General features: G+C 37.9%; 1 protein-coding gene across 1 annotated transcript; it reads left to right on the top strand.

Annotated features, from left to right (window-relative positions):
- The first annotated feature begins 8,309 nt into the window (after window positions 1-8,309).
- LOC112543162 (vomeronasal type-2 receptor 26-like) lies at window positions 8,310-14,566 on the top strand. The gene is made up of 4 exons (XM_088143921.1): window positions 8,310-9,122; window positions 9,643-9,870; window positions 11,870-11,996; window positions 13,665-14,566. Exons 1-4 carry the CDS (start codon window positions 8,310-8,312, stop codon window positions 14,564-14,566), a joined length of 2,070 nt encoding a protein of 689 aa, XP_088000047.1.
- Window positions 14,567-14,832: the final 266 nt, after the last annotated feature.

The following is a 14,832-nucleotide window of genomic DNA, read 5'->3' as shown; positions in this document are numbered from 1 at the left end:
ATCAAAACAGTTTGGGGAATCATTCATATCCTTGGTATTTTGCACCAATAAATGAATAAACAGTCTATCAAAGTTTTATAAGGTAGTGTTTAATAATCCATTCATTATTCTTACTTATACGTTCTATAAACAGTATGTATATAGTCAAAATCATGACTTTTCCAAGTAGACCACAAACTTGTTAACATTAAGAATCAACAGTGTATTACAGAGGTACCAAAAATGCAAGATGGCGGCTATGTTATCACAATAAAAGCCCCATCTCCGTTGTACATACATCTAATATTAATATATGTACAAAAGAGGCAAAGCTTGTATAATGATGTCTACATCATGTCTTATTTGACACCCCTTGCCCCAGCGACACCACTGTTTAAAGCACACTTTTTCTGATACTTGATCATTCATACCTTACAAACTTGAGGACACCTGTCTAATATATTTCTGAGCACATTTTCCATGTTCCCTCTAAGACTCCACTCTACTCTATAATTCTGTTATTCCAACTATTATTCCCTCTTTTATCAATAATGAGCATCAGAAAGTCATAAGATGACTTCACAAATATGTTTGCTTCAGCAGTTGCATTCCTGAAGATATGCCAAAAGCAAAGCAAAACTTATGGTATCCCCTGCAATTATGAAAATCAGTACACAAGAGTCATTTCCCATTTTGGTTGTGTTGGTTCCTGACTGGTCACCACCAAAATGACCAACAGACACTGGCCACAAAAGCCTACACCAGCATAAATGTATTTTATTTGTATTGTCACAATGGGACTTACCTCTGTCCACCTCTGTTTTTTTTTTCTTTTTTCCATTTAATTTGAATAATTAAAATGGAATTATTATTTTACTAATAGAAAGTGAAAATATAAAGTTATTTTATATACTTCCCCAAGCGTTGCGACAGGGTGAGATCAGAAGTGGAGGAGAGTGCTGTGGGTTGAATTGAGGAAGTTTGGTTGTGGCACTGGGTTTTTCTGCTTCTGGTTTTATTGTTTCTTGTTTTTAGTTTTTGTACAATATAGTTTTATCCTATGGTTGTGAGCCACCAAGAATTCTGATTTTAAGACGGGTGTCCATATAAATATTTTCAATAAATAAATTACATGAAGTTGTTTAGCAGAAGGCTTGTAATAATTCATTTCTTGTATTTCATAATTCTCTGCAAACCAAGATGGGAATCATTCTTAATAAGAGCTAAAATAAGTATGTGTAAAAACAAATAAAAAAAACTAATGTGCCATAATCATATTCCCATTCTAAAATACATGGCTTTTTTCTATTTTGAAAAAAAAAAAAGATTTCATATGGCTCATTTTGATGCACAAGGATGGGGTACCCCACAAATTAAAAACAGATGAACTCACAAAAAAATTGGCTACTAAGATCTCTAAAGTTGAGATTCTACGAAAGACTTTCTCTGATCATAATCCTGTGAGTTTGATTTTTAAAAGGAAACCTACCTGCTTGGAAATTAAATGAAACATGGAGATTAAATGAAACATTATTACAGAAAGTAGAGGATTGCAGAAAGAAATTAATAGACTTTTTGAAAATAACTTAAAGGAACTGACTTAAGAATGGTTTGGGATACAAGTAAAGCTTTCATTAGAGGTTACTTCATACAACATAATACTGAACTTAAAAAGAAGAATTGAGAGAAAATACAGGCTATTGTGAATGAGATAAAAAGAAGGGAGGAAGAATAAAAGAAACCACCAGAAAAAAATCAGCATTTCACTTCAAATTAAACTTTTACAGCAACACTTATCTATGTTAACAGTAAGAGAAATGGAAATAAAGATGAACTGTGCAGAGCAAAGGAATTTTGAATTTGTGAACAAATCAGGGAAATGGTTAGTGTATAAATTAAGAAAAGAGAAAGAAAAGAAATTGGTTTTGAAACTTCAAGAGGGAGATACTGTATTAATGAACAATGTGGCTATACAAAAAACTTTTCATCAGTATTATTCTAACTTGTATAAGGACATGATATTTCTTTTGAAAAAATAGATGAATACTTAAACAAACAAAACTTGCCCTGACTTACTGAGAACCAAAGGCAGATTATGAATGGACCCATAAAAATATGCAAAGTTTCTGAAGCTATAAAAAGATTAAACCAGGAAAAGTACCAGGACCAGATGGACTATCAGGTTCTTATTATAAATGTTTTGAGGATGAAGTTCTACAACCCCTCCAAAATATGATGAATTCTGTATTATAGGGAGGAAAGATGCCAGAGACTTGGAAAGAGGCTAATATAGCACAAATACCTAAAGAGAGGCAAGATCTAACTCGAACAAGAAATTAATTGAATAATGATTATAAATCGTTTACAACAATTTTAGCAGACAGATTGAAAATAATTCTGCAAGAATTTATTCATGAAGACCAATGTGGATTTTTACCTAATACACAGTTAAAGACAGGGCCAGAACTGTGTTGGATATTACAGAATACGTGGAACAGTGTAATGAAAAACAAGCTACACTAATTTTCTTAGATACAGAAAAAGCTTTTGACAACTTAAATTGACCCTTTTATTTTACAGTTTGGAAGATATGAACTTTGGAGAGAACTTTATAAAATCTGCAAAATCAATTTATACTTCACAGACAGTACACATTATTGTTAATGGAGATCTAACAAAACAAAAAGGAACAAGACAAGGTTGCCTGTTTTCCCTTCTTCTGTTTATTTTGGTTCTTGAAGTTTTGAATACAGATGAAAGACAAGATGAGAGGATAACATGTGTAAAACTGAAAAAAGAGACAAGTTGAGAGCTTTTGCTGATGATCTGGTGCTGGTTTTGGAAGATCCTTTAAAAGGGATTGAATTACTAATGAGAAAATTAAAAGAATTTGGTGCAATTGCTGGTTTTAAAATTAATAAACAGAAAACAAAGGTGCTAACAAAATATGAAGATACAAGATCACACAGAATTCATGAACAAAACAGGCTTCAAGACTGAGAAAAAGGTAAAATATTGGGTGTCACTTTGACAACTATGAACTGTACGTTATTTCAAAATAATTATGTTAAGACATGGAATGAAGTTTAAAAAGTTTGCTAAAATGAGAAAAATTAGAACTGTCATTGTTGGGGAGAATATCTGTTATTAAGATTAATGTTTTGCCCAGAAAGTTATTTTTGTTTCAGACAATACCTGTTTTGACAACTGATGTACCAATTAAAGAGTGGCAGAAAGACATATCTTAATTTGTATGGCAGAGTTAAAAACCAAGAATCAAATACAAGGTGTTACAAGATGCTAAAGTATGAAGAGGATTGGGTTCACCTGATTTGAAACTATACTTGGCAGCTTGCTGTTTAATCTGGATGAAAGAGTGAATGATGCTGAGAAATATAGGAGTTAGAAGGACATGGCCTGAGGTTTGGGTGGCATGGATATTTGTGGTACAATAAAGCTAAAGTTAATGTTGACTTTAAAAATCATTTTGTTGGACGGGCCATATTGAGAACATAGAACAGGTATAAATCCAGATTGTGTCCAAAAATACCTTTGTGGCTCTCACCACAAGAAGCATATTATAGAAGAGAACTGGTAACTAAACATACATGGTGATATATTAGAATTTTCCCATGAAGAATTCCAAATGAAATCAAGAGTTCATTTGATACTAAAAGGATTCACGTGCCAATCGTTTTCCTATGTACAATTATTAGAAAGCTTTAAAGTAGGTAAAAGGACTTTCGTTTTTGAATATTGTAAGACTGAATTTGAAACAGAATTATGTACAAATGATGAACATGTTATTGCTAAAATGTATATACTTTTATTGAGATTTGAAGCAGAACAAAAACAAGTAAAAGAATGTAACATTGAAGGGGCTAAATTTTTTGGTTGTAACATACAAATGAAACAATGAAAGAATGTCTGGATGAAAAGACTTGAAATTTACATTGTGTTATAATCTTAAAGAGAATTTTTATAAAATGAGCTATCACTAATATTTCTTACTGGAAAAATTGTATAAAATGTATAAAGATAATTCAGATCTATGTTGGAAATGTGAAGAAGAGGGGACTTTTTATCATGCTTGGTGGGCATGTAATAAAGCTAAAGAAAATTGGACCCAAATACATACATTAATTCAAAAGATTTTAAAGATTAATATACAGCTGAAGCCAGAGGTGCTTCTTTTGGGACTGATTGACAAAGAAAGAGTTGGAAAATACTCATGGAACATTCTTTTTATATCTGATGACAACAGCAAGAGTTATATGCACAACAGTGGAAACAATCGCTCTTCCACCTCCATAAACCTTCTTCTGAGAAGTTTCAAAATCTCCTGCCTTGTTCCACAGACTGTCTTCTAAATGAAGACCTTTAATACCTTAGCAATTTTGAGGAGATGCATCTAGACTCCCTTTACATCCAGTGACATCCTTTTGGGCAAGAACTTTGGATCCCTATTATACAGTGATGGACATGTCCTCTCCCTAACATATGGAATGCCCATATTAGCAATATGATGTCTTCCTGCCTTGATGTGCCTGTTGTATCTCATGGTATTTGCTGACCAAACAACACAAATGGATAATTAAGAGACATTAAAAACAATGCCATAAATAGGTTGGATTACGAAAAGTGCATGTACAGTGGTACCTCAGGTTATGAACGTCTCTGTTAACGAACTTTTCGGGTTACGACCAGCTCCGGCCGCAAAAATTTACCTCAGTTTGCGAACTCTGCCTCAGGGTATGAACAGGATACGTGGCCATTTTCCTTCCCGTGACACGGTCCGTGGCCATTTTTCCGCCCCTGACACATGGTCCGTGGCCATTTTCCACCCCTGACACGTGGTCGTAGGGAGGGGGACTCTCCCTCCAAGCAATAGCCGCCTCCCTGTCCTCCACGCCAGAACAGATTAACGGTAATTACATTGAACCTTATGGGGAAATTTCCTTTGGGTTACGACCAATTCGGGGTGCGACCAGAGTCACGGAACAAATTAAGTTCGTAAACCGAGGTTCCACTGTAATGCTAATTCGGACTACTACTGTAGGTGGACTAGGGATAGAAAAGTTTTCTTTTCCTCTTTGATTCCATCTAACAAGACACTATGCCAAATTATAGACATCAAGCTCAGTTCCTCTACCCCCAGGAGCAAGTGGAAAAAGTTTCCTGTGGCATTTCACAAGCATGTTTGGTTCAGCATTTCTACCAGCAAAGTTACCATCTCTGTAGTTATTGCAGACACTATGATTAAGTCACCAGGACAATCCTCCAGGGGCTCTTCAGATACTTACGAAGGAAATTCAAGGGCAAATTCCAGAATAGATATAAACCTCCAATATATCACTCACAGCTGAGGGCCATTCCTCAGACCTCATTGAAGTGTTCCCCAGCCATCACAGGGTCAATTAGAGAACAGCTGCCATAAATTGCATTCTCAGGATTTTGTATCCATTTGCTGTTCACAGCACAAATATATAGTCCTTGTGGGTTTCATGCTAATGTTTTCAGACTGTTGATCAGCCAATGCCTAGTCAATTCTACACCTGACAGATTCTCCCAGATTTCAATCAGTGGGATGAGCTACATCATCCCACACATTTGAGATACACACCTTCACACTTCACACCAATATGCTACCTCACTGCTGCTGTCAGCTCAAGAGGACAACCTTGTTGGAGGAATTGTATAAGACAATTGAAATTGTGCTAAACCTTCAGGGCTGGGTGACCAAGAGAAACCATTGTGGTGGCCAAAGTCTTCTGGTGCTTCCTTAAATTACAAGAGAAGAAAGAGACTAAAAATTAGGTATTAGCATCAAGAGCAATTCTGTCTCTTCACACTTGGAGCATCCAGACATAGGTGAGGCTTCAGATAAGGGATCAGATCAATGATTGAGGCATGACATGTTCTGAAGACAGATCTCAGCATAGGAAGCAGATGTTCTGCTGTCTATAGCATCCTGTTTGAATCAAGGCTGCTGGCAAAAGCAATACAGAGGAAGCCAAATGCGCAAGGATGTTTCCTTATAGGATGCTGGGGATTATTGCTACCTTACTGCTTCCAGAAGTGGCCATGAGGGTACAACCTCTTAAGTGCACTGGAGATGAAGCCATTCAAATTCCACAGGAATGGTACCAGGAGGGAGAACTTCTCATTGGCGGATTGATGTCCCATCTCCATTACTTGTTCCCCAAACTGGTTTTCAATAGACATCCTTCTGAGGAATCGGTTGACTTCCCCTTGTAAGAAATCATTCCCTAACCTGATTTTAATCTAATCATGCTCTGTTCTTTCCATCTCTGTAAAATAGAGAGGCTCCTTCATCATCTGTTAAATAATATAAATGTATCATGGGCCTATGGTCAGAGTCACTGGTCTGAGAGGGGTGGCTATATTAATTGAATAAATAAATAAATAAATATCCTTTTTACTAGCTTGATAAATATAAATGATTTGTTAATTCAACATCCTATTTTCTAATTTAAGCAAAAGCCAATAGACCAGGGCAAGCAGATATTCTGTGGAGAACTGAACCCTGTTCCCAGTTGGGCATAAAAGCACCAGCCCTAATTCGCCATAGCTTAAAAGGCACAATAGTATTTTAAATATTTTCTACCCTCAACCTTTTCTTAATCCATTAGACATCAATTCATTGACTGTACAATGAAAAATATTCCAAAAACTTGTGGAGACATTAGTTATTAATGCCATGTCTCTATTTTTTCATTTATTTATTAGATTGCTGATGTCCACCTGTCCTAATTTCAAAAAAGCCACAGGGCATCTTTTTTATTAAAAAAAAAAAAAAGTGTATCAAGGACTAACACCTGCATGAAAAGTTTAACATGGAAATAATCTCTCCTTTCTAAGGGCAGGAAAAAATGGGACTTCTTCTGTAGACCTCTTCTACATGACAACTGTTAGGATATTTCAGGAATCTTATAATGTCTCCCTTCTGAAAACTCACAGTTCCTCCACTTATTCCAAAAGGAATTCATTACTTTACATTCAACCATGTAGAAGACCTTTCCTTTAGATATTTCGGGTGTATCACAGTTTAAGTATCCATTAAATGGTACAGTTAAACAATCCACTTTACATTGGATATGAATCTTCAGCAGTAAGAAACAAACTGTGGAACTTCAGCAATATCTCTAATATGCACAACACAAGGGCAGTCTAGGGATGCCAAACGAAAACATATTTCCCTTGATCTCAATCTGTCTTTCTTGTAACTATATTTGCCACTTGATATCTCTTCCTCTAGCACCATAATGCATAGCACAATTCTCTTTTGAAGCAAGTCACTTTATTTGCAGTGTGGTGACAAAGTTCTACCAACACATCTTGGCTTTAGTGTTTGCCGTAAAAGAGATCAACAAGGATCCTTGGATCTTGCCCAACATCACTCTTGGCTTCCACATCTACGACAGCTATTCTGATTCACTAATGACCTATCGTACCACATTGGACCTACTTTTTAAGTTACATAAAATTGTCCCCAATTATATTTGTGGGACTGAAAAGGAAATTATGGGAATCATCGGAGGAATGAGCCCTGAAACATCCATACGCATGGCAGAAATTTTGCAGCTTTTCAAGATTCCACAGGTTGGATCCGTAGATAAAGATGATCTGAATGATAACTATCACACAGATTATCTACTTTTGATTTCCCCTTCAAGGAGCAACTTGATGGTTTATCACTAAAGAGATGTAAAATTAAATAAGAAATAGGGTAAGGTGTGGAGTTTAGTTAATATAAAGATCCACTAAATATATGGTTGCTTTCAGAAACTGTAAGATGAATTGACCCAAACAGAATTATTGAGTATAGTGATTTGAATCTGTGTGATTATGCTGGCTATCCTTGCCTCACTTATTTCAGTTCATATATTTTAAGTATAATGAACAAAACCATCTGGGTTTAATATTTAAATATGTGGAATACAACATGTTCAAGAATGTTGACTTAGGAAGAATTCAGACATTTGAATCTTTAAATTCAAAAGCTTGTTCTAGATTAGCTACAACAAAAAGGCCTAAGATAAATAGATGAGATAAATAGGAGAGAGAGAGAACATTAAAAAAATGTATGTCCCTTTTTGGGAGATCTCTAAACCAAATCAATATATTCAACATCCATATTTTGAAAACTAAATTTCTAAAATTGTTGACATCAATAAAAATAGAATGATTCCATCCATACTTTCTCTCTATCTTTCTTTCTCTTATTCCTCCTTTCTTTCCTTTAGATTTCATATGGCTCATTTGAATTGGCAGTGACTGATGAATCCCGTTTCCCCCCTTTTTATCGCATGGCCCCCGGAGAAGCTCTTCAGTGTGAGGGTTTGGTCCAGCTTCTTCTGTACTTTGGATGGAAATGGGTAGGACTTGTCATTGCAGATGACAAACATGGAGAACATTTCATACAAACTCTGGAACCCATGCTCTCAAAAAATAAAATCTGCTCTGAATTCACCGAAAGGGTAGACAGAAATTTTCACTTTTATGAGCTATCTGATATGATTGAACGAACTGTGAGTCATGTTACTTTGTTCACAGAGAAGACAACAAATGCAGTTATTATATATGGAGAAAATATCGTCTTTATGTGGCTGGCCTCTACTCTGCTGGTGACCACAGTTCTTCCTCTAACAACTTCTGACTCTACACTGAAACTTTCTGCAAAAAAAGTGTGGATTACGATGGCTCAAAATGATTTCACATTACATTCCTTACAAAAGGCTCTTGATATGCAAATGTTCCATGGTGCTATTTCCTTCTCAATTAGCACAAAAGAACTTCCAGGTTTCCAACCATTTCTACAGGCTCTCACCCCTTCTGGGGTAAATCAAGATGGCTTTATTAGAGATTTCTGGAAGCAAGCTTTTGACTGCTCGGTACTAAATCGTGATGTTCCTGAAGATGAAGAATGTACTGGAGAGGAACGGCTGGAGGACCTTCCTGCTACTTTCTTTGAAACCAGCATGCTTGGCCATAGTTACAGTATCTATAATGCTGTCTATGCAGTGGCTCAAGCCTTACATATTGCTGGCACATTTAGGACAAATCAGAACATACTAAAAGACAAGCATCAAGTGCCATCAAATAATGTAGAACCCTGGCAGGTAAGATTTCCTCTTTTTCAATGCTCTTTTAAAATATTCTCCATGTTCACAACAGAGTGGCAAGATTTAATTAGTCAACAGATTACCGTAGGCCAACTACCTGAACCTCACTGATATTCACCTTTGTCCACCATTCATACATTACAGATGTTGACCCATTGAAGATATTGTCCTTTGCCTACACATCACAGTTCAACTTTTCCCTCTTTTCACAGCAACACAAGTGGTCTTCAACCTTCTACCTTTCTAGCCCTCTGCCCTAGATTTCCTTCCCTTTGCTTCTACTTGCTGTTTTCCAACTTCCTTTCTGAAATGTCAGTAAAGAAAATCATCGAATACTAAAACAAGTTTTAGTATCTAATATGGAATAAGGTCCAATAATAACAATTAAACTTCTGCAATCCTCCATACTTTTTTATTCCTGGTGAAGAAAGGCTTCCTATCTGAAAAGGTGTGTTGTGTGAGGCCATTAGGAAGCATATTTGTTCCTGTTTAACCCTTATTCTCTTTCTTTGGGAAGCTCCACTCATTTCTGCAGAGAATTTCCTTCAACAACAGTGCTGGAGATGAAATAAAGTTAAACAAAGATGGAGTATTAGAAGCTGGATTTGACATTGTAAACCTGGTCACTTTCCCAAATAACTCCTATATCAGGGTCCACGTTGGAGAACTGTGCCCACATGCGTCTCCAGGAGAAACCTTCATCATTAATGAAGACAGAATCCAGTGGCATCATGAATTCACTCAGGTACCATAACAATAACATGGGCTAAAAGAATGGATTTCATATATACTTCTTTTCACACACCTAGCCTTTCTTTGGCCGGTTGCTAGCAAGTAGCTCATATGCCCCAAGTACATATCTGACCATTTCTGTCACAGGTGTGCAAAAGCAGATTTATTATTGGACTGTTTCAGGATGGATATTCTAATACTTCAGAGTTTCCAACTTGTGCAAGAAAATCTATTTTCCTCTCATTAAATGTGGGAACCACAGTGACATGCCCAGATGTGAGGCTGCCCAACTGAAAGAAGTATTGATATCTAGTGGTTCATTCCCCAGAAGGAACTCAGTTTCAACCACATTTCATTGATATATTTCATGCTGGAGGAGGCAAAGTCTCCTCTTTTTCCTGTGAAAGAAACAATAACAACTTCAAGCACACAGCTCTATTCAGAACCTCAAAGTAAGAACAAATGCATAATAACCCAGAATCGAGAAGACAGCAACAGAGAGCAAATGCTGCCTCTGCAAAGAAGTTGAAGAAACAGTGGACCATCTAGTTAGCGGCTTCAAGAAGATGCACAGACTGACTACAAACAACAGCATAACGAGGTAGCAACAATGGTGCACTAGAATATCTGCAAGAAATACTATTTGCCTGGAAGCAAGAACTGGTGGGACCACAAAACAGACAAGATAGTAGAAGATTAGGAAGCTAAAATTCTCTGGGACTTTAGAATTCAAACAGACAAGTACCTCCACACAATACCCCAGAATTAACAATTGTTGATAAGAAAGACAAAAAAAAAAAATCTGGATCATAGACATTGCAATACCTGGAGACACCAGAATAGAAGAGAAAGAACTGGAGAAAATCACAAAATACAGAGACCTGCAAATAGAAGTAGAACTCTGGCAAAAGAAAGTGAAGATAGTACCAGTAGTAATAGGCACCTTGGGTAAAACCCCAAAACATCTGGAGAACCACTTGAAGACCATCGGCATTGGAAAAATCACCATCAGTCAATTGCAAAAGACAGCTTCGCTTGGAACAGCTTATATCCTGTGACAATACCGTTAATGCCATCAAACTTTCTGCCTATCCCAGGTCCTTGAGAAGGACTTGAGAGGTGAATAAAAATGCCAAATCCAGTCTAAACCTCTGGCTGAGTGTGCAACCAACAATAATAGTTTAAATCTATATGCCGCTCAACTCCTAGTGACTCTGGGCAGTTTATTAATCGTTAAAAGAATTGAAAAACAAGGAACAATTAAAATCACACACAAAAATAACACAAAAGAGTACAGCTGGTAGAGAAAACTACCTGGATGGGAAGAAGGAGAAGAAAGAAACAGACATCCATCATCTTTACCAAAGGTCTGGGTGAAGAACATATCTTCAGGGCCCTCTGAAATACAACTAGGGTGGGGGCATTTGAATTCGGGAGAAACCTCATTCCCGAGGTCAAAGGCCGCTATAGAGAAGGTGGGCTTCTGGGCTCTTGATAGATGGCCTTGCTTCATCGATGGAACCTGGAGTGCACCAACCCTGCCAGATCAATTCAGCTCGGCAGATACTATGGGGGACAAGCAGTGTCTCAAGTAACCAGGCCCAATGCCCCTTGGGGGTTTACAGGTAGTAACCGGCATCTTGAATGGGGAAGAATGGGGAAAACACATAAAGATTTGGATATAAATGTGGGCTGTATTTCATTAATTTAAGTTCAACTAAATTAAAAATGAAATACAACTCCAGTTATCATCCTGGCCCTGGCAACATTTCAGAGCATTTCCCCAAGACATTGCTCAAAAGCAGACTGAAACAATTCTGCATCCCTGTTCTGACCCAGAAAACTCCCACTCATAATTCCCAGCTTCTCCTTCCTCCTTAAATTGTCCGAGTCTCCTTCATGGCAGAGCTGGCTATGACCTCCCTCATTCTTATTCATTGGCTGTAAGACAAAAGCAAACCAAAAACAAAAAGTTTGCCTAATACTAATACTCTTTCTTTATTTTTGGATAGCTACCACCTCTCTCATTATGTAATGAACCTTGTCCTCTTGGAAACAGAAAGAACAAGATCGAAGGACAGAAGTTTTGCTGTTATACTTGTGCTCCATGTCCAGAAAAGATGGTATCAAGACATATGGGTAAGATTCATAGCATCCAAAGGAACCTAGGTCTGAAAGTTCAGCCCGTATCCCACTTAACAAGGATCTCCTCAATATTATGGCTTGCTTTACTGATGTACATCAGGGCAGCCTGTTTACCATTTCATAGCTTGGATAACAAAATCAAACTCTGAATGTGTTTATTTTAATGGCTTCAAAACAGGAAAATCAGAGAAACATCTCTCAATGATGGTACTTCCAGCCTTCCTGATTTCCATGAAATAGGAGTTAAAAGAGTGTCCCTCCTCTATTTAATTTTCCCTCTAGTTATTGGTCTAACGAATTATAAGATGTCATACTTTTGAAGAAGCTAAAGCAGAATGCAGAAATTATGGATAACCCAATGACCTGAAAAAGAACATGTCTCTCTGAGTCAGTGTTCTGCCTCTTTCTGTTTGGCTTGAAATTAAAACAGAATGAAATCAAAACTCTGGAAGAAAAGCAGTATGAATTGGTTTTGGTGGAAGAATTAGACTGAAGCCATTTTCAAGGATCATCAAAGCAAAATATACAGGTAGTGCTCACTTAATGGCCACTTGTTTAGTGACTGTTCAAAGTGAAAATGACACTAAAAAAGCTATTTATGAATGGTCCTCACATTTACAACTCTTGAAGCGTCCCCACGGTCACGTGATCACGATCTGGGTGTTTGGCAACCATCTCGCACTTCTGTCGGTTGCAGCAACCCAGGGTCACATGAACGCCATTTGCTACCTTCCCAGCCAGTGTCTGGTAAGTAAAATCAAAGGGAAACTGCATGATTTATTTAAGAACCACATGATTCGCTTAATGACCATATGATTCAATTAATGACCACCGCAAAAAATGTTGTAAAATCAGGTGTGGTCATGTGACATTTTGCTTATTGACTGCCCCACCTAACAACAAGCTTTTTGGTCCCTATTGTGGTCATCAAGCAAGGGCTACTTGTATCTGTGTTGCACCTGGCCCATCCATCCGAAATCACAGGATCTGAAATCAGGAGAGCAGAAACATTCAACAGTTTGAAAGAAAAGAGAATGGCCTCTCAAAGCATGTGACTTTTGCTGAAATCAGAACATACTGAACATCATCAGCAATCACAGGCCTTAAGATCAAGAAAGCAAAAACCTGAAACAGCTCAAAAGAAAAGGGAATTCTTAGTTTGTGATGGACCAGTTCCAGTGGGCTTCCTACTTCCACTGTAAACATATATTTCACACAGGAAAAAGAAGAGAAGCCAGAGATGTCCTCAGGTCCATCTCCATGTCCTTCAGGTTGAATCTGACACAAGGGATGGGGCACCTCACATGAAGCCAGCAGCCATCAAATGGGACACTTCCTATTCGCCTACCCTCTAGTGCTACTGCCTGTTTTCTGTTTCTTCTTCTCCTTTCTCTTTCCCACTCGATGTCAGACACTTGGAAAGTGAGACATGCTGTTCACTTGCTCAGTAATGCTACTAAACCTAGTGCAATCCAACAGGCCAAAAGGCTTTAAATGTAGAAAAATCTAGAATCCCTTTTTCCTACTCATCTTTTACATGCATGTTGGATAGAGACTGACAAAACGTTTTAGGAACACTCATGTTGGAGGAAGTTCCAGAAAGGCAATTCTGAAACTTTGGGAAAGTTTGATTTTGTTCAGAAACTCTTTTCTTCTTTTCAGACATGGAGAATTGTGACAGTTGTTCAGAGGATCAGTTTCCAAACCAAGCTCATGATGACTGCATCCCAAAGACAATGAATTTCCTCTCCTTTGAAGAACCACTAGGCATTACTCTGGTTTCGCTGGCTCTTCTCTTTTCCCTGAGTACAGCTTTGGTGCTTGCAATCTTCATTAAGCAGCGGGACACTCCCATCGTCAAGGCCAACAACAGAAGTCTCACCTACCTTCTCCTTATCTCTCTCTTTCTCTGTTTCCTCTGCTCAGTTCTGTTCATTGGGCAGCCCAATATGGTGACCTGCCTCCTCCGACAAACAGCATTTGGCATCATCTTCTCCGTTGCCATTTCTTCTGTCTTAGCCAAAACCATCACAGTCATTGTAGCATTCCTTGCTTCTAAACCTGGAAATGTTTTCCACAAATGGGTGGGGAAACGGCTGACCTATTCTATTGTCTGGTGTGGATCCCTTCTTCAAGCAGGCCTTTGTATGTTTTGGCTGAGTTCTTCTCCTCCATTCCCAAATCTGGACCCACACACCCTGCCTGGGGAAATCATAGTAGAATGTCATGAAGGCTCCGTCACCATGTTCTACTGTGTCTTGGGCTACATGGGCCTCTTGGCCCTTCTCAGCTTCACGGTGGCCTTTCTAGCCAGGAAGTTGCCAGACAGTTTCAACGAAGCCAAGTTCATCACTTTCAGCATGTTGGTTTTCTGCAGCGTTTGGCTGACCTTTGTGCCCACCTACCTGAGCACCAAAGGAAAATACATGGTGGTGGTGGAGATCTTTTCTATCCTCTCTTCCAGTGCTGGCTTACTGGGATGCATCTTCACCCCAAAATGTTATATTATTGTAATTAGGCCAGAGTGTAATACAAGAGAGCAACTCATACGCAGAAAAATATAGGAACTTTTCTTATTTCATCACAACTGCCAGTGTATCACCAGATGTAGACCAGTCTATTCACTGTAGACTTAACACTGTGCATTGCCCTCTTCTCTGTTTCTGCATAAAACTGAAGCATAGATTATGTTGTTTTTCACAGTATAGGAGGCTTCCTGGATTAATTGCATGATGGACAGATCCTAAATTGTTTGTCTCTTGCAATCTAATGATTTCAACTCAATCCTATTTGAAAATCTTTGTTAAGTATTTGTGTGAGAAGATGAGCC

This window comes from Python bivittatus, unplaced genomic scaffold, assembly GCF_059951505.1.
Source record: "Python bivittatus isolate LINGU-HERP-01145 unplaced genomic scaffold, Pbiv_v1 ctg000430_np1212, whole genome shotgun sequence".
In the NCBI taxonomy this organism is placed as follows: Eukaryota; Metazoa; Chordata; class Lepidosauria; order Squamata; family Pythonidae; genus Python; species Python bivittatus.
This window is presented reverse-complemented; position numbering and strand designations above follow the sequence as displayed.